This window comes from Pipra filicauda, unplaced genomic scaffold (assembly GCF_003945595.2).
Source record: "Pipra filicauda isolate LSUMZ 115617 unplaced genomic scaffold, ASM394559v2 scaffold211_size2331000_pilon, whole genome shotgun sequence".
NCBI lineage: Eukaryota > Metazoa > Chordata > Aves > Passeriformes > Pipridae > Pipra > Pipra filicauda.
In genome coordinates, this window is record NW_024104323.1 from 337,076 (window position 1) to 364,295 (window position 27,220).

Genomic DNA, 27,220 nt, shown 5'->3' on the forward strand with positions numbered 1-27,220 from the left:
CCGGGCGGTCTGTGGGACCGGGATCCGCCGAGGCGCGGGGGCCCCGGGCGGGTCCGTGACTGTCCCCCCGCCCCGCGCAGATCTCAGGAAACAGGCGAGGCAGCTGGAGAACGAGCTGGACCTGAAGCTGGTCTCCTTCAGCAAGCTCTGCACCAGCTACAGCAGCGGCCGAGACGGAAGGCGCGACAGGTATAGGTACTAAGCCCGTTTCTTTATGTTTTAAACGCTGCCCCTGGTGCTGGGTTCATTTTTATCGTTTGGTGAATGGTGGTCCCACCTGTGGCTCATTTCAGCACTTGCTGCTGGTGTTGGCCTTGATGTGATTTCGGGGTGTGAGTCAGGAAGGGCTATGGGTGACATATGTCCCTGGGGAGACCTGAGTTTAAAGTTTAGTCTGTGTGGGGTCAGAGGGAACTGGTGATAGAAGTTTTTAATGCTCATTACATCGTCTTGTTTCCCAGTTTTTACTGTATTGAACCAACAGGAGGTTTTCAGGACCTCATCATTAGGGGAGTTTACCCTTACACCTCCCAGGTGTGCTGTTTGTAATCCCAGTTTTAAGGGAACTGGAGCACTGAGCAGCTGTGGCTGGTGCAAGGCTGGCAGGGAACAAGCCCTCTCTTCACAGGGGTGGCTGTTTCTTCCTGGCTTTCTCCTAAGGTGAGTGATAATCACAGAACCACGGAATGGTTTGGGTTGGAAGGTACCTTAAAGGTTATCTCGTTCCAACCTCCTGCCATGGGCAGGGACAGTGTTAATGAGAATGATGAGAGCTGCACATATATTTTTATATGTGTGTATATATATGATGAGATATATATATGAACCAGATAAGTAGGTACTTGTGCATGTACATGAGTAGTTTCTGTTTGCTTTAGGCAGACTCATGTTTGACTGAAGAATTACTTTGATAAAACTCTTCCAGTCTTTCTATATTGGGGGCCAAAGGTGAGCTCTTCCCTGCAGTTCCACAGCAGGAATTATGAACTTCTCTGTCCGAGTGCAACCTTTAAAAAATGCCATTCTTTGCTTATTAACTGTATCAGTTATGACTGTGATTACTGTAGGGGTGTGTGTGTATTGATTTTTTTTTTTTAATTTGATGAATTAATCCATTTTGAACCTTTCCCTGAATTTTTGGTTCTGGAAGCCTGAGAGCACCACATCCCTGAGTTTCACTTTTGTTTCTGGCTCTGTGCTGTCACTTGATGTGTAATCTGATTGTTTTCATTATTTTTGTTGTCCAATGCAAAACTTCTCTTACTAAGATTAAGGCAGATTACCAAAGCCATGAGTTGTCTCTGAGGGTTCTTAGTTGTCACACTTTTACAGGCAGGTCTTAGATGTGACTTTTCCTTGTGATTTTAGTTTATCTTAAAAAGCAAATAGGGAAGGTGTGTGAAAGTGTAATTGTGTGTGAAACTGTAATTGTAGCTCTGTAGAGCACTGATTGCTTAATAAGTCAGTGGGTTGACCTAATACCATGTTATTAAGGTGTGATTATGTTGCTGTAACAGTGCAGTGCTCCCTTTTGACAGTAAATAAATAAATCAAATTTAAAAGGTGGGGAGAGAAGGACATTTGTGCCAGATAAAGGTGTGTGGTGTCAGGCATGTCTTCCAAGGAGAGGTTATGTTTCCCCCAGGTGATACTGTGTCATCCATTCAGATAAGAATTAAAGGAATGTGTGATAAGAAAATGTAGTTTTCCTGAGCTTAATTCACCTCTAGGAAACCTGGGTAGTGGAGCTTTCCAACCCCTGTCCCCAGTGTTTCCTTATTTCTTGCATTCGTGGAACGATGCGCTTTTCAGTAACTGCTCCTCCCCTTTTCCCTAGCTCTGACACAACTCCTCTCTTAAATGGATCAAGCCAGGACAGAATGTTTGAGACCATGGCCGTGGAGATTGAACAACTTCTGGGAAAGGTAACTGGAGTTACTGTGGCTTTAGTGCTGCGTTTAGGAAATGTCACGGTCCGGGTTTGTGTGAGGGACGTTTGGAAACGCAGTGTGGGTGTTGGACAAGGTGTGCCTGTCCAGCCAGCTCCTTCAGCTTGTGCATTGTATCTTTCATACAAGAACGAGCCATTTCACATGTTTTTGGGGTTGTTTTCCCTCCTGTAGCTCACTGGGATAAATGACAAAATGGCAGAGTACACCAACAGCGCGGGCGTGCCGTCCCTGAACGCGGCGCTGATGCACACGCTGCAGCGCCACAGAGACATCCTGCAGGTAACAGAACGGGCCTCCCCCCTGCCTCTGGGTTGGTTCTTAAAAATAATTTAATCCTTTAATTGTAATAGTTTAAAATAATTCTTATCAGTGCTGATATCGCGGCACCATCACCAGTAAGGAGAAATTCCAACACAAACCAGTTCATCAGAGAGGCGAGGATATGTGACACTGGGACAAAGAATTACAGTGGGTTTCCCTGCATGACCTTGTCTCTAGCTATCAAATTTAGCAACTACTGTAAGAGCAGTGAGTTTTAAAAATACTTTGCATTAGCTTCTGGCCATTTTTGCTGTTCATTTCATAAGCTGGTCTTGCACTTTGTATTGGAGAACATTTGGCAGTTGAAAAGGTGGTTGGATCTTCCCTGGGTATATTGTGTCGTTAAACCTCAGGATCCTAATTTTGGAATAACTGTTTTATTACAGGATTATACACACGAATTCCACAAAACCAAAGCGAACTTCTTGGCAATAAGAGAAAGGGAGAATCTGTTGGGATCGGTACGGAAAGACATCGAGTAAGTTGTGTTTGTTACAGCAGTGGAATGGGACTGTCCTCGGAGGGAGAAGGTGGAAACCCTTCTGGAGGAGAATGCTTGGCATAGCTCACTTGTCCATGCTCTGAGTAAAGCAACAGAAGTTACTTGAATTCACAGTTTTTATTCAGGTTCTGACAGGGTTCTGTTTTGTTGGGTTTTAGGTCCTATAAAAGCGGGTCTGGCGTGAACAACAGAAGAACAGAACTGTTCCTGAAGGAGCACGAACACCTTCGAAAGTAGGTGTTGTTTCCTGTTTACTTATGTTGGAGGTGCCTGACTTTCCTGGGGGATGAAACATTCTGAATTTCAAGTGTGTGTGAAAGCTGTGTCCATTGGGACAATAACATGTGCACAAGGAATGCCTTGCACTGTGTATTCTGTGACAGTGCTGCTGCTTTTGCAGCTGGATAAACATTTGTGGGTCATGCTGAGTGTGAAGTGTGGTAGGTAATAATCAAAGTATTTGTCAGTGATTTTGGCTTTAGGATCTTGTCAGGGACTTCTGTGTTGTCTTCAGTGGGCTTTCACAAATCACTTGTGACTCAGACCTCCTCCTCCCAAGGGAGTAGATGCCTTTACACACTGACTAGGATAAGGGTTAAGAAACAAAACTCCCATGATTTGGCTGGTTTTGGTCTTTGTTTATTTGTCAGAGTCAGACAGAGAAGAACCTTTTTGCCTTTTGTCTCTACTGAACGTGTAGAAAAGGTGACAGAAGAGGCTAATTCCAAAGTTACCTGTGCACTTAAATATTGCAAATTTGGTCTACTTTATTCACCCAGATAACAAGCAAAATAGAAAGCATTTTATTCCTGTTGCAGAGAGGGCATTAGGTTGTGAGCAGCTGCTTTGTGTGTCCCCAGTGCAGCAAAAGCAGCAGAGCCAAAAGCAGAGCACTGCAGGGTTTGTGTTCTTTGGAGAGTCCAGAGGTAGCTCTGATTTTCCTGCCTCTCCCCTTGCCTGTAGTGGTGCTAAACCTCAGTCTCACACGAGAGGGCAGGCTTGCACTTAGAAAAAACCCAAATAAATAAAAAATTACCTGTGGCTTTCTCAAATGTGCTTTCCTATAAAAAACTTGTAGCCAGAACTGCACAAAAAGCTTTAACAGGAAATTTAAACAATTTTTTTCCCCATTGTGGCTTAACACCACTTCATTGTCAGTTTTCTTTAATATTTTTAAGACTTAGAAATTAATTGATTTAAAACTTGAATTTTGAGTTGTGTTAGGCTGAATTTATTACTAAACATGCTTGGTCATGAAATAGAAAGTTTCCAGGAAAAAACCACCAATCTTAATATTCCAGAGGTGAATCCTACCTGAAATGTTGTACTTCAAAGAATCAGTCTCAGTTAATCTGAGTAAACCTGATTCCATCCAGATGCTGTGTTTGGGATTTTTTGTTTTGCTTTGTTATTTTTGTTGGAGAGGCAGTAAATACTTTCAGACATTTGGCATTTTGTTAAAAAAGGCCACAAATTAAATATTTCTGGAATTGTAAAATACAACTTCTGAGAAACTGACTTTGCTCTGAGTGCACTATTTTGGAAAGTTTGCAACAATTAAGAGAGGAAAACTTAAACCATTTTGTAAATGTTGTCTGGCAGATGTCTTCAGAGTTCGAGCCTAACATTTGTTGAGGTATTGATTATTTTGATCTTTTAAACATGCTAAAGTCTCTAAAATGGTATGTTTTTGCAATTAAAATGCGTGAAAAATAGAGTGAAATAAGGCAGTTTAGAAACAGTTAAACCATCTTCTGGGTGATTATTTGAAAATATCAAGACTTTTTAAAAAAAAACCTCTACCATGACATTGAGAAAAAGAAAACAGGAAATAAGTGTGAGTTGGGGGTCTTTAGGAAACAGGGCCAAAACTAATCATGGAATACCACTGCAAGGTGGAGATAACTGTAAGGACTGTGAAGAAATCCAGTGTAGAAGCAGAATACAACGCTGGCAAGAAATCAGAGCTTGCAGGATGTTCAAAACTTTTGAATTGAGAATCAGTAAGCTCAGAAAAAGATACTGGCAGAGGAAAATTATTAGAGAGGTTCAACATATTTGTCTTCAAAGAAAACAGTTAATGAGCTATTTGTGCCAAAAAGCTGTAAAAGCGAGGAAAAGGTCCCAAGAAATCACCAGGAGCTGGCAGATTACACCAAACATGCTCCTAGGATAAACTGACAGGCTTTGTGTGAGTCATGATGCTGAATATTTGCAGTGCAGTAAACCCTGGTGCCAGACTAATTGACAGAACTACATGGGGAATATATTTACGTTGTCACAAAGACACAACACTAAAAATCCAAACGTGTTTTCAGGGAAGTTAAACCAATGAAAAGAGCGTGAGAAATGGACGTGGCAGCACAAACTTTACAAGTGTGTTATTGCATGCTGCAGAGGAATGCACTAATGCCCCAGGAATGATATATTCCTATCACATATTGGAGTGTTCACCTAGTCTCGGCCCTGCTTAATTTATGCCGTTAAGTACCTTGACCTGTTACACATTTATCCCATTATCTGATGATGGAGGATGCTGAGCTGTTGCCCCAGTGCAGAGTCCTGGCCCTTTTCTTTATGCACAACCATGTGAGACAGGATAAATGGCCACTGGAATTTTCTCTTGGCTCTGTTTTCCCTGAGTGCTCTTGAAGAGCTGCTGGCAGCCCTGGGCAGGATTGTCTGTGGGGGCATCTCACTGGGGAGGAAGAGGAGGAGAGCCAGGAAGCCTTTTTTCTGAGATGGACTTTGGAGAGAAGCTGGATCTCTGCTTTTTACCTGAATCTGCCTTTTTTTATTTTTGTGTCACCTTTTGAACATCCTCTCTTCTGGAAGAGAACTGAAGGAGAATCTGTGTGTTAATGTTGTATATGTAGGTGAACCTAAAAAAGGGAGGGAAGTTAAAAATCCGCGAGTAAAAAATGTCGGTGAATAAAAGGACCCAACGTACATTAAGCACCAAGGGAATGACAACAGCTGAAGCTCTGTGCAAACCCTGGCTGTGCCTGCCTTTCCATTAAGCTGTGAGGATCCTGGATCCATTTGGAGTCCTTTGCCAGGGTGGGGCTGGCTGCTGTGTCAGTGCTGCTGGCACGGCGTGTGGAGCACTTCCCACATTGGGATCACGGTGCTGCTGGGGCACAAAGGGCTCTGTGCTGCTGCATCCCACTTCTGGGAGGGTTAGAGAGCACATATTGTGTTCTCCTCTCTTTGAAAGCTTCACTGCTGCCTCAGTTCATTTTAGAAATCGTCTGATTGTGAGTTTTATTGGGAAAGGAGGTTTGTCCAGAAATTCTGTTGCCTGTGGACAGGTCACTCAGTTTCCTACTTAAGTTCTATACAGGTAATTCAAGGAGAGCTTTACCTGCCTCTGGAGAGACAAACAATAATGCCTACATTTTTTAATAGAAACTTTAACCCCCTCCTTAATTAAAATAAGGCTGGCAGATCTTGTTGAATATTGATGCCTTCTTCATATTTTTACTTAATACCTCAGACTTTTTGCCATGTCAGATGCTTGAAGAAATACTTCTTGTGTCTGTGCCATTCCCTGAAGGTGTTTAATCTTTTCTGTTTGTGTGCTTTTGGCCAGGGATGCAAACAAGTCATCCTTTTTCATGTGATGCTGTTTTCCATCTAAAGGAAGCAATTTTGATGAATAGATGTAGCTTAGCATTTTAAAAACTGCTCTGAAAAGTGCTGCCTCAGAGGAAAGAATTCTGTCAACTTAGTGTCTGCTCTGAGAAAGTCTGCAGTTATTGATGAGCTATAGTCTAAGTCAGCGAAGAGGGGACTAATGTGCTTGATTAAATTTGCAATACTGTGTGTGTATGCAAGTGAAAATTTCCCTTGTGTTGGTACTTGGGTTGTTCTGTGAGTGGTATCAGGTGATACTGCTGAATTTGTGTTAAAATCAGTGCAGGCTTCCAAAGTTTGGATAGAAACTGCAAATTGTATTACCTGTGATGAATTCCTTGTAAAACTAGATGAATACAGACCACTTAGTGGTCACCAGCATTTGCTGTGGTAGATTTATTCTGTCATTGTAGGGCCACTCTGTGACTGTTGCTTTATTACTCAGCTCCAGCCCTCAGAAATTTGTCGTTTATCCCTTTCCAAAAGAAGTGGCTGGTGGGGAAGCAGGTGCAGGTATCATTAGCTGTGTTTTTCCTTGTTGTCAGGTGACTGCATGGTTCTGGTGGGTGTTGCTATGCAGCCTATGAATCTATCCAGTAAAAAAAAAAAATCATCTCAGATGGAAAACCATGTGTGAATGATGCAGGTAGAGGGGATGAACCTGTGTTCAGGCAGCCCTGTGTGTCTTAAAATGTTTAGCACTGGGACAGAGAAGGCCACAGAAGGAGGTGGGTAAGAAACTTTGAAGGAGGAGAGCAAACAGAGGGACGTGTTCTGCATGTGAAAGGGAAAAGAGGAATAAGGGAAGTGAGCAAAGGAACGAACGGGAATCTGCAGCAGTTGCGTAATGGTGTATTAATAATACATACCTGGGGTGATTAGGGGAAATTAGTGTTTGTGCAGCTCTTCACCTGTGTGAAGTACTCTGGAGTACTAAATATTTTTGTTACTTTGATTATGGCATTTCATTTTTCAATAGCAGGGCTATTTGAAATTTCCTGTTGTTGTTTGGGCAGAAATGGGCACATTGAGTAGAGAATAATCACCGGGAAACTGCTCCCAAACTTCGTTGGTGTTACAGGCCAGGTCCTAGTGGAGGGAGTGACTGACTGACAGTTTTTCCTCTAACTATTGCCTTTGCTTACCAATTTTCACTTCAGCACTGATTTGCACAGAGAAATCAGCTTAATGAGATGCAGAGACACCTTACAGGGTTTTTGATTACAGGTGCGTTGACCTTTGGGGAAAAAGCTGCCGGTTTTCTACCTTAATTTAATTTCCTTTTCTGTTGTTATCCCTGCTCTCTGCTCTGCACGCCCTGATTTCCACTCACTGTGCTGTTGCTGCTCAGGTTCCTGTGGATTTGAGTGGGACCTTCAGGATTGGATTGAAACCAGAGAACTGCTGTTGCCTCCCTTCCCATCCCTTCCCTCACCTCCACTTGGAGGGGAGGACACACAGATGCCTGGGCAGTAACTGCTCCAGCTGACACACAGTTCACCACTGCATCTCCTTCGTTTTCTCTTGGACAGAGAGACACTGTAGGAGAAACAGCTAATTCACCAATTCCTTTTTCATTCCCAGGGTGGTTGGGGAAGCAGCAGGGAGGGAGGAGTGTGATGAGTCTCTTCCCTGTGGGTGCCTGCTCTGCAGCCTCAGAACTGCTGAGCTCCACTTTAGTCAGGCCCAGTAAGGGTTTTTTTTAATTGCCAAACCTGCCTCTTAATTAAACTTATTTTTTGTTTGTGTCAGAGCAGAATGTGGTGTTTTTGTGGTTCCATTCTCTCAATTTTAATGCAGATTTAACTGAAACAGCACTTGGTAATGAATAATCTCGTTTGCTGTGTAGCAGTTATGAAAAAACCAAACAGCTCTGCCCTGACAGGACAGACACACTCCCCATGGCTGTGGTTTGGAGGGTTTGCCAAGAGGCACCAGATCTGGTGCAGTTTGGCTGCAGACCTGCTGTGCAGGGGGAGTGGAAGGTGCTGCAGCACTTTGTCCATTGAACTGGAAGATGGAGTGCAAGGAGGGATTGAGGAATCTAGGTTAAAATGTTTCTCTGCTGGCCGTTAATTGCAAGAGCTCTGGCAATGGTCTGTCCCTGTTTTCCCAAAAGCCATTGGCTTGTTTTCTTCATTTCTGGAATAGGGCAGTTTGAGAAATTACTGCATTAAACGTGCCTGCCAGTGCCAGCCAGGATGGCTGTGGTAATTCCCTTCCTGACTTACCACTGAATATCCACCACACAGACTTTTGGGGCAGGGCTCTGTGCTCTGTCTGAGCAGCAGCACAAATGAAATGGTTTTCAAAGAAGGGATTTGGGCACAGGAGGATTTTTAGTGTTGCAAAGGCTTACTAAGAGATGCACAATGACTTGTACTGTAATCCTGTTTCAAAATACAATTCTATTCTCTCTCTCTGCTCTGTCTCCCATTGCTGCAGAGTTTTCTTGATTGCATCAGTGATTCCTTCCTTTAGCCTTATCTCTGTCTGGATTGAATGGGTTTTATCTCCAAGCCTCTGTCTCCTGAAGATCCATGGCAGAGGGACACAAGGCCACTCTGTAAGTGGCTGGATCAGCTTCCCCTGTAACAGCCCCAGACTAATATGACACTTGAGCAGATCAACTGCAGCACCAGACTGAGCATAACTTGCTGTATTCTTATTTTAGGGTAAATACTGCTCAGAGAGGGAGACAGTTCATGTCTTCTGGAAAAGGAGAAACTTCAGTGTTTATTACGTGTAATAATTACTGTGTGAGCAAGTTATTGAAGTAGTTTAATGAGAATTTGGGGAGGTTCAAAGCTTGCAGGCAATGAAGGAAGTTGCTCTTCTGGGTATTATTATTATTTATAAATAACTTAATAAAAGAACATGAAAATCAGCCAAGCATTTCAGGATTTAAGAGGTTTTTCGTTTAAAAATAACCTGAGCTTCATTAGAGTAGAATCTACTGCTGCTTTTCATCTTCCTGGGCTGTATTTAGGACTTAAAAAAACAAACCTACCTAAGCAAAAGATTGAATTTGTTTCATAGCATTTATTTGCATGCTTTCCTTATAGTTGGATTGGTTTAAAAAGTTCTGTAATCAGTAATTTCCCTGACACCAATGGCTACTGAGATATTTTTATAACTTCAGTATGTCTAAAACAAATGATTTTTAAAGAAAGGTGAGGAGGAGAGGGGAACATCAAATGATAAAACCAACAAACTCATCACACACAGAGCACAAAACCTAATTTGGGGATTTCCTTTGTAACTTCCAGAACAAAATTAAATTATGCAGGTGACAAAAGATGCAGCCACACGTTGGGCATTAAGAACTTCAGACTCATTGTTGCTTTTTATCTGTATGACATGTTTGTGCATGAACTTCTGTGTTCCCCTGGGAAAGAGGCAACAGAAACTCCCTTAGGTCTTTATTACTGTCTGAAGAAACTAAAGAGCAAACCCTCAGAGTGAAAGATTACCTGAATACATCATGGGGAAAAAAGTGTTTGGGACTAAAACTAGGCTCTGCTTCTCCATTCTGGGCTTCACCTTCGAAACAGCACTTTGTTCTTAATTTGGGGAGAGGGAAGGATATAAACCCATACTTCAAACTTCAGAGCTCTGTTTGCTTCTGAAGTTTGTTGCTCCTTTCAGAAATAAACAAGTCGGTGATGCATGTTTTATTTGTTTTTAGCTTTCCTTTCAACACGGTTTCTTAACTAGGACAGCTTCTTCCCCCCCCCTCCCAAGTCTGGTATTGAAATTAGGGCTTTGACAGGACTGAAATCATTCCTACATGGGTTGGTTCTGAAAAGTAGGTGCAGCTTTTGAACAGAATCAACAGTAGTGAAGTTTTATAGAGTTTCTTTTGTGCAATATGAGAATCACTTATTATTCTAATGCAGCATATCATTTTACTCTTTTTTGTTATTGTGGCTGTTCATTATTCTTTAGGGCCAGAACTGCTTGCTCATTATTTGCTATTGGATCCTCCAGTAGAAACAAGCTGTTGAACTCAATTTGATGTGTATGGATATGTTAAATAGTGATTATTTCCATTTTCTCAAATATAGAGTGTACCTCTGGAAAGTTACCACGTTGCTGCATAAATGTCATTCTTGAGTTTATTTAATTTCAGCCTCTACTAATGCATCAGAATTAGGTTCTCCTCATTCTTGGCTGAATGGTTGCTATGCAGATATCTTAGTGTTCTATCAAACCCACGATGGTAAGCAGAACTAGATCCAAATTCCCCATAAAGCATCTCTATTTTATCCTGATAGTACAGTTTTGTTTAGAACTTTTCAAGGACCTTGGTTTTGTTGTGAATTGAAAGATGCAGAGTGCCTTCCTCTCACTTGAGAGGCTTGTTTATACTGAGTATTAGTTGCACTTCTGGAAGAATGCATCTTGTACAGTCTCAGATAAAAAGACAGGCCTAAGAACAGGGGGAAATTGGGTCAGAAGAAAAATGTTGAGATCTTTACCCGTTGAATTCCATCCTTAATTTGGCTCGTAGATGTTTTAAAAGCAGCGTGCACTTTAAAATTTTGAACCACAAGTGTTTGTTATGTTGCAGAGATGACTATGCAGCTTTAAGAATCGTTTTCTGAAACTTAATAAACATATAGGTAGATAGCTGTAAATTAGGTACCTCAGCCAAGTCCTGGCTGAAAGCCACAGAGCTTTCTGCATCTACCAGCAAACCCTCAAAACCACAGCAGGTGAAAAGGCAGTTAGGAAGCCGAATACACGTCTGTCAGTGTGTGTTTTAGGGTTTCATACCACAGTAAAGTTGGGTTGTCATCCTAGGGATAACTCTCACTTCATTTCTGTGTTAGCTTCACTGGAAATTAAAAAGATATTAATTATGAAGTTGTTTGTATGATGGGGCTCTTCTGGAAAGGAGTTCCCCCTGCTGTTCTCTTGGTTACTTAGGAGTGTGTGAACACTAGACCGGTTTTTTAGCTTTGCCAAGCTTTAGTCAGAAAACACTGAGCTGGAAAAGTGATACAGTCTATTTTGTTACAGCACAGATTACCAACAGCTTGTGTTTGTTGTAAGTTGAGCATCTCTCTTGTCTGTGTGTGCCCAACAAATGGGTAATGACAGGTTATGCTGCTCGAGCTCGGTTTTTCGTCAGGTCAGTGTTGCATATTGAAGGCTGTGTTGCTTGGTTTCGAGGGTTTTTCCCTTTAGTTAAAGGTTTCATTTAAATTATATGTTTTAAACCAGAGGAAATAATGAAAAACAGCACTTCCACTGACTGCTGGTAGTGCGTGCAGATGTAAAATTTGAGGAAATGCCGATAGAGTCCATTAGTAAGTTACTGGAATTGTTCTGACAGTTGTGGTTGCTGATAATGACTTACAGTAAGACCTGCCCTTCTCAGTTCATCTCACTTCATTCCTATGGGTAATATGGAGCAATTACAGGGGAGGGGCAATCTCTCCAGGAACTTTCCCAGCCGTGAATCGAGAGCCTCATGGAGACCTCGTAATGTGGCTGGTGGTGCCATCCTGGCACTGGGGTTGTGCAGCAACTTCATTTACACAACAGGAGCCGTTTTCAAGTTTTTAACTGTGCTTTTGGGTAGACTGTGCCACTTGCAGGTTATTGAGAAGGCTCTTAACTTCCTCCTAGATTTGCTTCAAAGGAAGTGGCATTGCTGCTGCTCCCCCTCCTGGGGCTCTCAGGCATCAGGCACTCTCCCCAGTCCTCTGTGCCAAAGAGCTTTCTTGGCTGTCTCCTCTTCTAGAGGAACATTTCTTTCACTCTGTTGATAATTCCCACACAAGTCCATGGAGTTCAGTGGAGGTGCAGACTGTACCCTTTGGAAATCCAGGAGGAGCAGACTGGACACTTTAGAAATCCAGGAGAAACAACCTGTTTCTGTTCTCAGACCTGTGAAGGTGGATCTGTGTGTTCAGCGATCTCCCTGCAAAGGGAGGGGATCCCCTGGTATTTGTTTGCATCCCTTAAGCTGTTCTTTAAACTGAGTTAGAAAAACTAATCTTTTCATTGGTTTCACGTAGACATTTTTACAGATGTTAGACAGCTGCAAAGAAAGTACTTATGATAGTGTATCTTAATGCCAAATTGTTGAAATTTATAAGCTTTTGAGACACGGACTTAGGGATGTAGCTAGAAGTCCAATTTTTAGTGAATTCTGAGTCACAGGATTGCAGTTGGAGGGAGCAGGTTTCACCATGTTATTTTCCTGGAAATCCTTTGGCAGATCCTTCCCTTCTGTGTACTTTATTTCCTCATGCACAAGGTACATGTGAACCATCTGGAAAGGAACTTGTCACCAGATAACGTTGGTTTACTCTTGCCTGGAGCAGCGGATTATGTTCCAGTGCCTTTCATTCTAGATTTAACAAATTGCTTGCATTGATTAAAAGCAATGTGGTATTGTGCTTCTTTCTTTCCCACTTTTGCACCTATTCCTCATTCTTATTGGAAGTGATTACTGAGTGTTGGACTCCCCAGTACAGTGATTTGCAGAAATAAACTTACTTAGGTGTTTAGAGCTTGTAGAGGTGATGTTGTTAATAACATATTGTTCCTTTGGAGCAAATTTATACATTGACTTAATGCTCACGTTTGTGCTGTGTTTTCGGTTTGATTCCTTTCCAAATTAGAAAAGCAGCTCCGGTGGAATTCTCTCGTTCACATTAAATTAAATCAAGTTTGAGATGAGTCTTATAAAATCTGGAATATCTTATTTGTTATCCCAGGGGGAAAAAAGTGTTCTTCATTACCTTCTTCTAATTAAGTTTTTTAAGAGCTTAATGATCTGAATTTTTATACGATAAGGAACGCTGATGGCAAGCAGAAAAAATGAGTTGGAGATGGGTTTTTGTGTGTGTGTGTGCACAGGGTTTCTTTCATTATTATTCTTCTGTTATTGTGATTGTGATGATGGAAATAACTGCCTGTATGTGTCAGATTTGCTTCATCACAGCCTGTATTATGTGTATTAGAGAATCAAGTACGTCTTGCAGGATTTGCATTCCTGGAAGCTCCACGTTGCCTGGTGATCCAGGACTGTGAAAATATGAAGGATTTATTGCAGGCAGTTTGAGAGAGCAGAGACTGGTGATTGATCTTGCAGTTAGAGAAAGAACAAAGTAAAATTATTATTTCTGTAGTTACTCTTTATGAAAGGAGGAAAATAGTTATCAAGTGCTATATTAGTTTATTCTACAGGGTTTTCCCTATTCCTTTTAAATTATTCTGTGTGATAATATTGCCCTTAATTTCATCTGAAGGGTTTAGAGTGCGTTGTGAAATGAGTTGTGTGCAGATGAGTCTTGCTGCTGTATCTTGTTCCTCTGACAAGTGCTTGTTTTGGGTATCCAGCTGGTAAGTCAGCAGCAAAATCTATGGATATGGGAGAAGCCAGTCTTCATCTAAGTATTCATCTCTATCAATGAATTTTATTTAACTTTTGTCTGTTTATTGTATTTAACTGACGTAGATGTTTGCTTTAAAAAAAAACCCAAGAACATAAAACACTTCCTTTAATTGTAAAAGCCTGATGTGATGGGCAGGATTCTCTTCCATCCTGGGGGCACATTTCACTTAATTTCTCCTTGGGATTCTTTTACCTGTCTGCATATTTAAATGACAAACTGTGCAATCTTTCCCAGGCAGCAGTTGCACAGAGGCCTGATTATTTCATGTGCGTGGCTGCTGCTCCTGCTGCTCTTGGGTTTGTGCCATTCATTACAGGAGCTGATTGCCTCAGCATCTTCCAGAGTTTCTTTCCTGTAGTATTTTTAAATGGCTTTGTCAAAGTGCTGTCTGTCTGGACAGGCAAAAATGCAGAGCTTATTGAAACAGATGGCAAGTCAGATTAATAGTGCCCAGAACCATTGTTTGCTTGCTTGGATGTTCACGAGGAGATGGCCACTGGATTTGATGTCTTTGCTTGGACAACAGAAGAACAAAGTCAGTAGGTTTTAATTTTTTTTTTCCTAAGAGCCTATTTTTGTAGTGTTTTGAATGAGTAAGTTCAGCAAAATTACTTCTTTCAGTGTTTTTTTTTTTTTTATTCTGACAAACAGTTGGAATGAACATTTGTAATTGTGAGAACAGTTTCTATTTGTGTAAAACAGGTCATTAATAGCCGGAGAGCTGCCAACTTCCCTCGGGTCCCTGGGCTCTGTTGTACTTCGTGTTCCTGATCTTCCTTAAATCTGACTTATTTTTATGGTTATGAGCTGTAAAATGATGAAACAGCTGCTTCTGTTTGGGTATCACTGTAAGTGAACTTTACAGTCTGTGTTTGCCAAGGAGACTTAAAGACTTTAAGGGATGCTGCGTGAGTGCACGTTGGAAAAGCCTCTGACATCTCCCCGAACTGATTCGCAGGAAGAACTAAACTTAACAGAACTCTGATGGTAAAAATCCACACATCAGAATCCCTGAAATGTTCCTGCTCACACTGACAACCTTTAGCAAAATGTCAGTGAATGTCATTGCCGTTTTCAGCAGTTTATTCACCTGCTGGAGGCCTGCAAGGAGAAGTGTGTTTGGAGATCCTCTGAAGAGCTGATGCTTCTCAAGGTGGGAAGAACACTGGGAGCTGTGTCTAGGAAATCTTTGTGCTTCCCAGCTATTTATTTAAGACTCTAAAAATTAATTTAGTCTGCCCTTACCTACATGTCAGTCATTGTGAAGAAAATTCATGTGCATCTCGTCCTTTCAAATAGTTGGGGTGATGTCCAGTAAGTTGAGAAACATCAATCTTGTGGCTTCAGGTGCCTGTTAAATGCCTTGTGTTGGCATTTGAATCTAATGTCTGGATTTATACATTTTTATTAACTTCTGTCATCATTTTACAGGTAGTTATATTTCCAGGATTTAATTTTATATGTCTATAAAAGTACACACACACACACATATAAAAATAATGCAGTATAATTTAATCTGAAGCTTTTAAATAACTCTTTATGTTTCTGATTGAGCAATAAAATTGCCCAACTGCAGCTTTCTCCAACATAAAAAGCAGTGAGTGTCTCTGCTGCAAACTGGCAATCCTAATTTTTGTGCTCTAAAAACCTTGGAGAACATCCTAATTCGCTTGAGGTCTGTAAACTGTTCAACTTCCCTGTCATCTTCAGTTCATCAGCATGAAAATTCTCTAATTTCATCAGTTAAATGGTCAAAGAGCTGGTAATGGTTTTTCTAAGGCAGGTTTTTTTGATAGGGCTGTTCTAGCAATGTTTTGTTCCACAGAATTTTTTTAAGTGTAACTTATTTCCGGCAAAGCTTCAGATACTTTTTCATTGATAATAAATAAAAAAAAAAAAAATCAGAGCTTTTTTAAAATGATGAATTCTTGTGCTCTGCTCTTGCTTTTCAGGCTGTTTTCTGATGGTTTTGCAGTTTATTCTTATTATGCACTGCCCACTTAACACACTTGTCTGTTAGAGACTATCTATGAAAGGCACGTTCTCAGCTGAATTGTGTATCTTGGAGGCTCAGCGATTACAGAAATCTTTAATGCATTACTTTTGTGTTCTCCTTGCCTTGGGGATGTCAGGAGATGCTGTGAGACTGCTCACATCCTTCTGTGTACACAGCTATGGTGTTTTACTTCTCTGTGCCAGTGTAATAAACACCACACAGTGAATAAAAGTGGCTTTTATTTGATTAACCCAAAGTGCTCGCAGCTGATGTGAAAATCTTCGGAGTGTGGCTCTGTCTGGGGAGCAGAAGGGTGTGTTCTGTTCTTTGCCACCCCAGATGAGTCCCTCTCAACTTAAAATTGGGCAAAATTATTTTTAGTGCTCTGTTCTGTCTCCGTGTTTCAAGCCACGGGTGGACTGAAATAGCAGCCTTCGTGTTTTCACTCCTCCCCACAGACAAACAGGGGCTCTGGTTGTGTCTCCCCACCCCCTGGGGTAGTTTTCCACCCCTTCCAGCTGGAGCTGGATGGGGATCCCCAGAATTCTTGGAGGTAGAAGAAAAGCTCCAAATCTCTGGCTGGGTCAGAGGCAGGACTGTGCTGTGCCTGTTGGAACCTTCCCTTCTGAGGTGGAAAACACTTGGAACGAGGAGGGTGGGAGAGGAAGGCGGTCGTGCTCTTCTAGTATCTTTTAGTTTGAAAACAGTAAATTCTGCTTTAATACTGTAAGAACTATCCAGTACAACATTGAACTGCTTTATATCAGGTTGGTTTCCTTCTCAAGCTGCAAACTCTCTTTTTTTTTTTTTTTTTTCAGTTATTCTCCAAGAATTTGTATAAATCTGTGGGGTAAACAGAGCAATTGTGGGGAAGAATCATTGTTTACACACTATGGGAAACAGGGATGCAGCCACCTCTTCTGTGTCAGGGTTACATTGCAGATATTGATTGCTCTGACAAGAGATGTGTCTCTGGCATTCCACAACTGGCTGCAAAACAGTGATTAAAACCCTGCCTATAAGCTGAGTACAGAAGAAAGAGAAACAGCTCCAGTCTTGTGAGGATCTTGTTTGTCATCTTTGTCGTGCAGGTCTGCTCTGTAAATGAAATGTTCCCTCTGGGGCTGTATTTTGAGCTGCCCTTTTCCCAGTGATGCTGCACAGAAACTCGATTGAAAACAAGGGCAGGGCACGGGTTATCAAGGTCTTTCTCTTACCCATGGTGTGTGTTCTGCTTCCCATGAGCATCACTCAGTTCTCATCTCACTGGTGGTGCTGTAGGAAGAATCTGCCTCGTTAACCAACCTAAACCAGTGTTTGTTGAACGACCCCTGAAATGAGATTCTGAGGTGGTATTACCTGGATCCAAGTCTCAGCTTTTATCATTAATTACATTTTGTTTGAAGGGTTGGAAAGGAATGGCCAGGATTAAAAAGCAATAAAATTAGGTACTGCTTTCTCTAATACTCCTTTCCAAGCAGCCTCCCATCAATCATGGTGCCCATTCCCTTTTTCCTGTCTCCTCAGTGCTTTATATGTTCTCCTGGGCACCTACTCTTGCACACACTTAGGAAATGCTGCTCCAGAGAACAGTAGGAGCATCTTCTCCAAAGACTATATATAAACCAAATCTATGTAGTAGCAAAATGTGGCAAGATCCAAAAATAAAACATTTTAAGGGCAAATTTATTAAGGTTTGTATGATGACGATCATTGATTAGTAATCTAAAATGGTACTTAGTGCTTGTTGCTTTTTTTAACCTCACTTTTTTTGTTTGGCTTTCAGCTCAGATCGACTGATAGAAGAAACAATAAGGTAGGAATTAACTTAAAAATTTTCATTATTTTCTGTACAATCAATGTTTACATTGAATTGTGTCTAAATATATCAGTCACTGTATTTATACAGTAACTATTTATAACTCCTCAGCAGTATTACAATGAATTGGTGGAGGGTTTGGTTTGGGTTTTTTATATTTGATATTGACTTAATGGTGGTGTGGCTTAAATGCTTTATTGATCCTAGTTTAGAAAATTGGTGTTTCTGTGCAAAGGTGAATAACCTCTGGAGCTGGGTGGGTCTCGGGTTGGGCTGTTGAGGGCTATTCCAGTAGTGAAGACCCTTCTTCTCACAGTGACACTCATCTACAACCTGATTTTCTGTAATCCTTCCATGTATCCAGCACCTCAGTGTGCAGCTGAGACAGGTAACGTGGCTTTTACCACAAGTGCTCGAGAGGTTATTGCTGTTATATAGTTATTTATCTTTTGGGTTTTTCAAAGGGTTCCAATACTTGAGTGATAGCTTCCCTGAACCGAAATAGAAAGTTTAGAACTGGAGCATCATAAATTATCTGTGCCCTTCCCAATCTTCATTGAACTCTGCAATTTTGCAAACCAATAATTCAGACTGTAATAATAACGTCAACTTAATGGTTTTAAATTTTAGATTACTGCTTTAAAACCAAAACAAAAAAGGGAAGAAAAAAAGCAAGATATGCTTTCAGATAATGCATGTACTGGCATAAGTGATCAAAAAGAGTAATTAGAGGTGCAGCAAGGCTCTGTGTCCATTAGGGGCTGGCTGGCTTAAGTACACACAGTGGGCTCAGGATAATTAACGTGGTGGAAGAACGTGTTAAACCACATTAGTGTGCAGTGGTGAACCAGAAGTGGTCAGTACAATTATGTCTGAAAATGTGGATACAATCCCACCACAGCCTCATAAAGATGTTTGTCAAACAGCACAGTTGTATTTGTTTTACTTTGTATTCTAGTCTTTTCCTCATTAAAAACTTCTCCTTGCTTGTGTCCCTGCTATTCCATCTTGAAAATGCACGAAGTTTGTTGGATTTCTTGTTTGCTGCTGTCACCCTTGCATCATTTGTTATCTGCAGTAAATGAACTTCTTGCTCTAGTTGTTGCCAAAAATATTCCACTTTTTTCTTTTGGTACAAAAAGAGCCTGTTTAGCAACTACACTGAGCAGGAAATGTAGTTCCATTTATATCATCTTAATTCAATTCCACCCCTGCTGAAAACAGGGTGAGTTTTTTTTATTTTACTCTTTTTCTTGTGCCCCCCTGTAATTGGAAGTGTTGGGGTATGACATTAATTGGGGGCAAAGTGAATTTACCAGATGGAAGTTAACCCAACTGCTTTGTCTGTTGTAACCCAAATAAAAGAGGGAATTGTGCAGGGGAAGCTGTTTGAGTGCAGATTCCTTGAGTAAGTGAGATGTAATTAGCTAATTCTGGCTACTCATACTGCTCTGTCTTCAAGGTTTGCATCTGCTGCAGCTCATTACTTAGTTTTTAATTGAGCAAGTCAAGAAATCACATTTATTTCTTCAGGGCTTGTTATTAAGCAGTGATTCTAAACACTGGAAAGCATATTTTGGTGCGTGCAGAGGCTTTTGTTGACAAACCACAGCCACTAATTATGACCCCTTTGCTCTGATTTTCTGTGGAAAAGAGAACTGGGGAGCCTTTCTCGTCCTCTGGGTGGTTCCTCCACTGAACAAACGTCCTTGCAAGGGAATAAATGGGCACCTGAGCTGAAATGGTGCAGCAATGAGCAGGGCTGTCGCTCCAGATGTGTTGTCATTACTAAACTTTTAATCAGTTTTTTAAATGAATTACGTGGCATGGGTTCTTACTGCAGCATATTTTCTTCCCAGAAGCGAGTGGGATGTGATACTTTGTACTGCAGTTCTTTTGGAACAGCGTTCACTTCTCTTGGCCAGATTTAAATATAAGCATAGATCTTGCTTAATATGTTTGGTGTTCTCAGGTTTTCATTTTGCAAACATTATCACTTCTCCAAAATAGCAAACGATTTATTTCTTGTTTTCTAACAACTTGTATTTTTATGTTGGCTCAGTTGGAATTTTTATGGGTTTGCATGTACAGTTTTGACAAGTTCTTAGGGTTTTATTGTAATATTGTTTCTGAGGCCTCATTCACTGATTTGTCAGTGTTTGTGTATTAACAGATTGGACTGAAACCAGACCAAAACCATAGATTTAATTTTTAAAAAGTCTTCTCCTCATGTATTGGTAGTATTTCTTTAGGTTATAATTAGGATTTAATAAAAGAAAAAAATTCACTTGCATTGAATTTTCAGAATGGAGAGGCTTGAGCCTTTTTTCTTCTCTCTCTCTTGAGTCTTCTCTCTTTTCAGAAGCACCTTGTCAGAGTGTCCAGGCAAAATCACTTTTGTTTTCATCTCAGGCTTCATCAAAAGGCACAATAGTCTTTAAAGTAATTTGACAGATTATGTGTGTGATGCACGCACACATGTGCATATTTAAAGATATGAATATATATATATATAGCTCTATTCAAAGAGTAAGTGATGCAATCAGAATTTTTACCAATTTAAAGCTCGAGCTTGCATTTCTATGCACAGTCACAGAGTCCATTCCCTTAATCATAGACCTTGTCATGAATTTCAATAAGCAAGTATGATTCATGGCATACGAAATGAAGCAGAAGTTTCAGTAATATATGAATTATTTGATTTTTAATAACGTGGCTCCTTCCCCTAGAGCTTTTGTTTTAGTTCTTCACCGGGGCAGGTGTGACTGATGTGTCTCCACGGGTGAAGCAAGGAGCTGATTTCTGTGGTGCATTTGCCTCGGTGACACACGGGATGGATGTGGCTGTGTGGGGTGAAACGCCGACAGCTTCAACATTCCTCTAAGTCAAAACACTTCCAAGTGAGGCAGCATTAAAAGTGCATCTCTGCGTGTTAGACTTCTCCAGCTGGGATAATGGCTGGAGGTGTTTATTACTCTGTGTTTTTATGCCAGTGAAAGCAGCAAACTATGTACAAATATCAGTTATTTTACTTTTGGAGAGAAATGTGGTTGCTCACATACCCACAGGACTGCTGAACAATCGAGGAGGGCAAACCTGAAATGGGAGTGAAATTTTGAGGAAATACAGCTGCAAGCACAGGAATTCGAGATCCTGCTGCTGATCTGGGGAAGAGATAGGTGGGTGTTTTATGGCTGTGGCTTTGGGGTTACCTACAGGAGGTTTCTCCAGTAGTGCAGCAGCCTTGAATGTTGTACTTGAGCCGTGCTTTAATATCGAATATGGAGAGCAGCACAGATACCATCTGGTTTTAGAAACTTGGTTTACACCCAGCTCTAGTAGTTCCAGCCAGTGCAGCTCTGAGAACAGTTCATGCTGGTTTCCCAGTGAAATGTTAAATCAGGGTCATCTCGATTCCGGGAAGAAACGTTTAATCTTTTATCATAAATGTCGCGTGCGAGTTACAGAACAGCCGAGGAAGGTCGTGGTGATCCGGGGAGATCCCGGTGCTGAGCCACCCAGTGGGGCCAATATTGTGAATGGGAAGAAGGGGATGAATTTTTTAAAACATGCATTTGTCAGTGAAGCAATGGCTTCAGCAGCAAGTCAATGAACATATGTTAGGGATGGGAATGAAACCAAAACTCTCTGATGAAGGATATGAGGGAGCTGCAGTGCTTGAGACTGTACAAGACCAATCGCTGGACTAGTCCCCAGGAACTCTGTGTTTGCTGGTTCTTAAATTTAATAATCTTTACAAATCTAGAGGTAAACCAGCTCATGTTTTGAGTAATCAAATTATACATGAACAGCAGTGCTTTTTACTTGAATTTTGGCTTGTTAATAGTAGATAGAATCCAGTTAAACCCTTGTTCATGGATATCAAAATTGCATTTCATTACTAGACCGTGTCATAATAAAAATGGTAATTACTCCAATTTTTTTTCTTCAGAGCTCTTCAGTAAGACCCAACCCTTTGAGCTAAATTCTTCAAAATTTTGGATGAAAGAAATGAAGATGGTTTCAGTCTTTTAATATATAAACTTAAGCCATTCCATCCTGTCTTTTTCTGTGAGATGAACAGTCTCACTCCTCAGATGTTAAAGCAGGAACCTTGTGTTCCATGATAATCTATAACAATTATTTCCGAAGGCATTTTGGAGGTGGCTCAGGATCACTTTATATACTGGCAATCACCTTGTATTTTCACTTCTGTAAATGAATGGATGTCTCAATGAGTCATTGGATGCATCTTATAAAAATAGGGGGCTCAATCCAGGAGTGCTTTGAGAGACACTGTATTAAAACCTCATCTGGGCAAGCATCAAGTCAGTGTGGGGGTGGGAGTTAAGCTGTAGGTTATTGAACAAACTTTCCTGGGTGCAGATAGGAAATTTTCTTTTTTCCAACTTGATTCCTAGTAATTCCAAATTCCCTGTGTGCTGTGTAGTGGTTTTGTGAGTTTGTTGCTTTTTACTTTAGAGGACTAAAATACCTGTATTAAAAACTTGTGTGTCTGTATCTGGTAAAAGCAGCATTTTACATTTTCCTGTCTGAAATTACAGCTTTTAATTCCCTTTTCTTGTATTTATATCTGTTGTATCATGTTGTTCCACTTCACTTTTATTCTTCCAGAACCTTTCCCCTCCATATTTAAGGCTCAAAAACTTGTCCAAGAACTTGTTTTAATCATTGTTATTACTGTAGATAAACTCAACAGCAGTAGAGGTGACTTTTCTGAGTTATGATCCAACCTTGTTGTATTTATGTCCTACTTTGTGTGTTTTTGAAACACATGCCAGCAAGGAGAGCAGTATTTGCCATATTTTTCCTCCTTAATCACTGTATCCAGAGCATAAACTTGTCAGCTGAGCACTTCCTTCTAATCTTCATTTAATATCTTATTTTTAAGAGCACAGCTGCTTTTTTCTGGCTTCTCAAATGTGGTAAATTTGAAATGGAAAATTCTGGGTTCATGTTCCACCCGTGTTGTGTTCTTGTATTTGGATAAAATCTGTACAGCTAGGGCATGTATTGGTAAAGAAACAGAGAATGGAAACTTATATACCCATGGAGAATATTTGTAATTGGGACCAAATCTCAGAAATGGGACCAAATCTGTGCTGTGGTGGAGCATCATTTGATGAGACCTCACATCAGCTCCCTCAGCTCCACCTTATGGAAAACAGGCTGGGCTTGCTGGGAAGAGACAGTGCAGGAGAATCCAAGCTTTGCCCACTCACCTGCAAACAAGGAACAGCATCAATCTTGAGACAAAGCAAGTACATCCCAACACTTCATTGTGTTTAAACATGTTCAAAGACCTGGTGACTGCATGTCCCAGCTTGGTTGTCCAGAAACCTTTGGAGGGAGGCTCCTTGAGCTGTGTCTCAATCTGCTCTGGCTTCTCCTCAAGCAGCACATTTGCTTTGCAAATTGATTTTTAGTTGTGAGGCAGCTCTTATTTGCTTAATACTTGTGTGGCCATCGTATCCTGATGGCACACAGATCTCATGTGCTCTCTAGAGTGAAGGTGAGTATGGGGCTTCTGGGGTGAAACAAACTTCTAAATTTAAAACTTAAGCCAGAAGAGTTAATATTCTTAAGAATATTGCTTAAAAGTTAAGCAATATTCTTATGTTGCTTATAAGGTTGTGCCAGTTTTCGTTGGGGCTGGAGGAGATCTGCCAAACCTGCCTGTTTCAAGAAATCTCAGTGTTTTCCTTTTTAATGGCTTATATAAAAGAGAAATCATTTAAGTGTAAGAGATCGAGATTAATGGAAAAATTGTGCTTTCATTCATGTTGCTTCACCTCATTCATTGTCCTCCAAAGAAGCGTTGCCTGCTTGCTCTCCTCTTGTTTGAGCTGTGGATTATTCTTAGCACCAACAACTTGATCCTCTTTTTCTTTCTCCAGCATTGCCATGGCAACTAAAGAAAATATGACTTCGCAGAGGGGGATGTTGAAGTCAATACAAAGCAAGATGAATACCTTGGCTAGTATCCTTTCCTAAAAATTTGTGCTGCCAGTGCAGAAGAAGAGTTATGGTACAATTTTTCACTCTGTCATCTGGGGATCAGGGATGTCAGTGGCTGTATAACCTGTCCTGCCATTAGTGGCAAACAGGCCAATTTTTCACCAGTCTCATTTGATAACCCCACTGGAGCTTCTTATTGGGAATGTGGTGAAAAGGTTGGTTTTGCTCAGATTTGGGCACTGCAGAATGGAGCTTAATTTTCAGGTAGAGATCTGCAACAGCATTTTATGGCCTTCCCTGCTGCATTTTTCTGCAGAAGTGTAATTTCATTTCGGTTCTTGCTTTTTGCTTTCAGAAAAGCTGAAGCTTGGTGTACATCACTGCTTGCTGTGGTTCACAGCTAAAAGTATCCAGGACCTGAGATTTCTCTTGTCTGTCACAGTCCTTCAGATCTGAAAATTTTGTGGTGTTGGTTTCTCTTCATATTCTGTGCCATGGCTAAAGAATGTACCAGGTTGTCAAGTCATACGTGTTTGTTGTTTTCCCACTTATTCCTTCCTTTCTTTCATAAGGGCATCGTTTGATCAGACTCATCATGTCCTGGAGAGATGAATCTTGGTAACCCATAAATTTCATTACAGTTGTTAGCAATTGGCAGGAACACCAAAGAGAGTTAAATAAGCTTTGGCCTTAAAAGATTCTTGCTTCTAAAGACGTGAAGCTCTAAAGCTGATTGTCTTGTTCTCAGTTGTATTTTGTACATTAAAAAATAGATTTACATCCTCATGGTTTTACAGTAGGAATTCTTCCTTATGTGCTGTACTTGCACAGTGTGTGGCCATGAAAAGTGCAGGATTTTCTCAGTCAAATGGCTTTGGTTGTTCCCTTCACCAGCAGCAGAATTCCATTAAAGAAATTCCACAGATGTTTTATGTAACTGCCCCATTTTTTTTTTTCATTCTCATTTAAACACAATTATTAAAATAACTAAGCCTCACATACTGGAGATTAAATACATTAAACACTGGTGATTTAGGTGATCAGGTGATGAATTCTGTGTAAATGTGAACTCTGAGCTGCTCCCTTTTCTCTGCTGCTCTGCAATCAGTGAATACAGTTGTAATCCTGCTCACTATCCATCAGGTTTTACTGCTCCTGCTTTCTCCAGCTTGGGAGTAGTTCTGCATTTCTTGCAGTATTGGGATTTCCAGATCCAGGTTTTTAAGGCTTGGTAGTGAATTTGCTATTTGCTGGGTATGACCTTGACTCAGACTCCTCCCAGACCGGTTTCCAGCAGTGAACAGCCTGATTCAAAGGATCAACCTTCGGAAACGACGAGATTCCCTCATTTTGGGCGGCGTTATCGGTGTCTGTACCATCCTACTGCTCTTATACGCTTTCCATTGATGGATGTTTCCCCCCTGGACTCTGCTAAAACTCATCACCACCTTCCCTCCTCCCAGTCAAGGAAAAGTGAGTGGGGGAAGCGACAGACTTCCACAGCCTGCTCTCCGTGGCTGGGACTGTCAGCATGATGTCTAGAGCTTATGATGGTAGACTGTGACACTGGGTTTGGGCTGAAGCTGCAGTGTTTCTCCTTCCCTGCCACACACATCTTTGGTTAAATTTGGTGGGATTTGTTTGTCTTTAGTTCCCTTTCTCCCTGCAAGGTAAGTAAATACAGGACGCTCACCAGAACTGGTAGAACAGTTTCAGTGCTCAGCGGTGCTGAGGAGATCCAGTGCTGGCTGGTGAGTGGAAAAGGATTGTTGTTAAATTTGCCTTGGGTGGAAACAGCAGGAAGCCTGTTTCCCTGAAATCCAATCCCAGTACTGAACACTATCACCCTGAGAGAAGAATATTGCAGCTTTAAGCCGTCAGGTTGCTTTACTACTAAATACATGTTCTGTAATTCTTTATAACTCCCGGTTGAGATTCTGGTTATTTCTGCATAGTCTGTGCTGTGAGAACTGTGCTTCACACAAATTCCTCGAAGTTAAAAAAGAAGGGTTGTTACATTCTTTTTTTTTTTTTTTTTTTTTTTTTGCACAGAATATGAATAAAGTACCCTCTGAGGGGAGATCATAAGGTTTCTTGTGGCTTTAAAGGGACTGACAAGTCCCCCTTTGTGAAAAGGGAGCACAGTGTCCAAGCAGCTGTTTACCCTGGTGTTCAGTCATCTGAAAAGTGACCAAACATGAGTCCACCTAAAGGTATCTTTTGGGTGTAAATACTTTGATTTTGGCTGGTGTCATGAAGGTCTTTATAAAGACACGATGCAAAGTCTATATTGTAATTTAGGTAAAGTTGTTCTGATAGCGCTGATATTTTTACACTGTAAGAAGGATATAATCCAAACTGTCAATTGGAAATGAAAATTATGATGGTTATACCTGAGGCAAACATATCTTTGTGCAAAGGGTTTGGACATGACTCCTCCTGGTAAAGAGTTGAATGTATGAACAGTGAAACAAGTATTACTTACCGTTACCTGGGGGGGAAAACACTTTTTTTTGGTCCAGACATGCAAAAAGATTCCTGCTGTGTTCGTGTCCCTAAAGAAAGCTGACGTCAGGAATGGCTTTGACGTTGCAGATTCCCCAGTTAACGGATTTTTCTGCTCTTTCAACAGCACTTTTCCATCTCTCATATCATAACCCAGTGAATTCAAGCCGAGGCACTGAAATATCTTTCTAAGAACTTGATTAACTCTTTTCACAATCCACTGGCAGTGCTCCTAACAGATTCCATGTTTGCCATCACCCACAAATGTCACACAGTGTCTGGGTTCTCCTCTGGAATAGAGTCCAGCGGGACAGATGCAATTTTTTACTGCATTTTATAGTGTCAGTGAGTACCTGTTGGGGGGAGTAGAGACTTGTGCCTGTGTAGTGTGTAAAACCACACTGTTACACCCAGAATGTTTGTCTGGATTTGGAGGCTTCTTTGCAGACTAATAACTCCGTGCTAAAAAGTCAACAAAGGCTTCTAATCAGTCATCCCATCGTTGGGATTAGGAAGCATTTGGAATTAATACATGTAAAACTGTGGGGCTTGTATTTTAAATAAAGGGTGATTATTTGGCTGATTTGGGAATGTTCCTGCTTGGAGCTGAAGTGTTTATTAAAGGGGTTTATGCAAGAGCTCGATGGATAAAGGAGGTTTATTACTGGATCTGCGTGTTGGGAGATCAAATCTTTTCTCCCTGATGCCTTTTCTTTGATTCCTCCTCCACCCCAAGGGACCCTGATCAGCACTTGTGCATCTGTTTAGGATTTGTAGGATTTGGTTGCTGTACAGTTGGCAATATAAGATCTGCAGTACCGTAAATAAGTTCATTTATTTAATCTTATAACAAGTCTTTTTACTGGACTTAACTGATTATTTGGTGCATATATTTAATCTTATTGTGTGAAAAAGCTGCTATGGGAAATATGTAGATTATAATAAATATGTAAACATAATTGATTTTTCATGTTATGAAAATGTTATGGAGGAACTGATATATTTTAGTATAAAATAATGGAAATGTGCTGAATTATCTCTGATAAAGCTTTACTGGAAATGGTTTCGGTGTTGGCAGCCCCTCCATGGTTTTTA

At 40.9% G+C, this 27,220-nt stretch overlaps 1 protein-coding gene across 2 annotated transcripts; it reads left to right on the forward strand.

Annotated features, from left to right (window-relative positions):
• Nucleotides 1–60: 60 nt before the first annotated feature.
• On the forward strand, nt 61–27,220 carry GOSR1 (golgi SNAP receptor complex member 1). 2 transcript variants are annotated; one of them, XM_027744211.2, is made up of 8 exons: nt 61–195; nt 1,838–1,925; nt 2,124–2,231; nt 2,660–2,751; nt 2,934–3,008; nt 17,609–17,638; nt 23,560–23,642; nt 24,903–27,220. In XM_027744211.2, exons 2-8 carry the CDS (start codon nt 1,881–1,883, stop codon nt 25,025–25,027), a joined length of 558 nt encoding a protein of 185 aa, XP_027600012.2. In that variant the 5' UTR covers nt 61–195; nt 1,838–1,880; the 3' UTR covers nt 25,028–27,220. The 2 variants fall into 2 exon arrangements, with proteins under 2 accessions (XP_027600012.2, XP_027600021.2); XM_027744220.2 differs by having other exon boundaries at nt 61–189.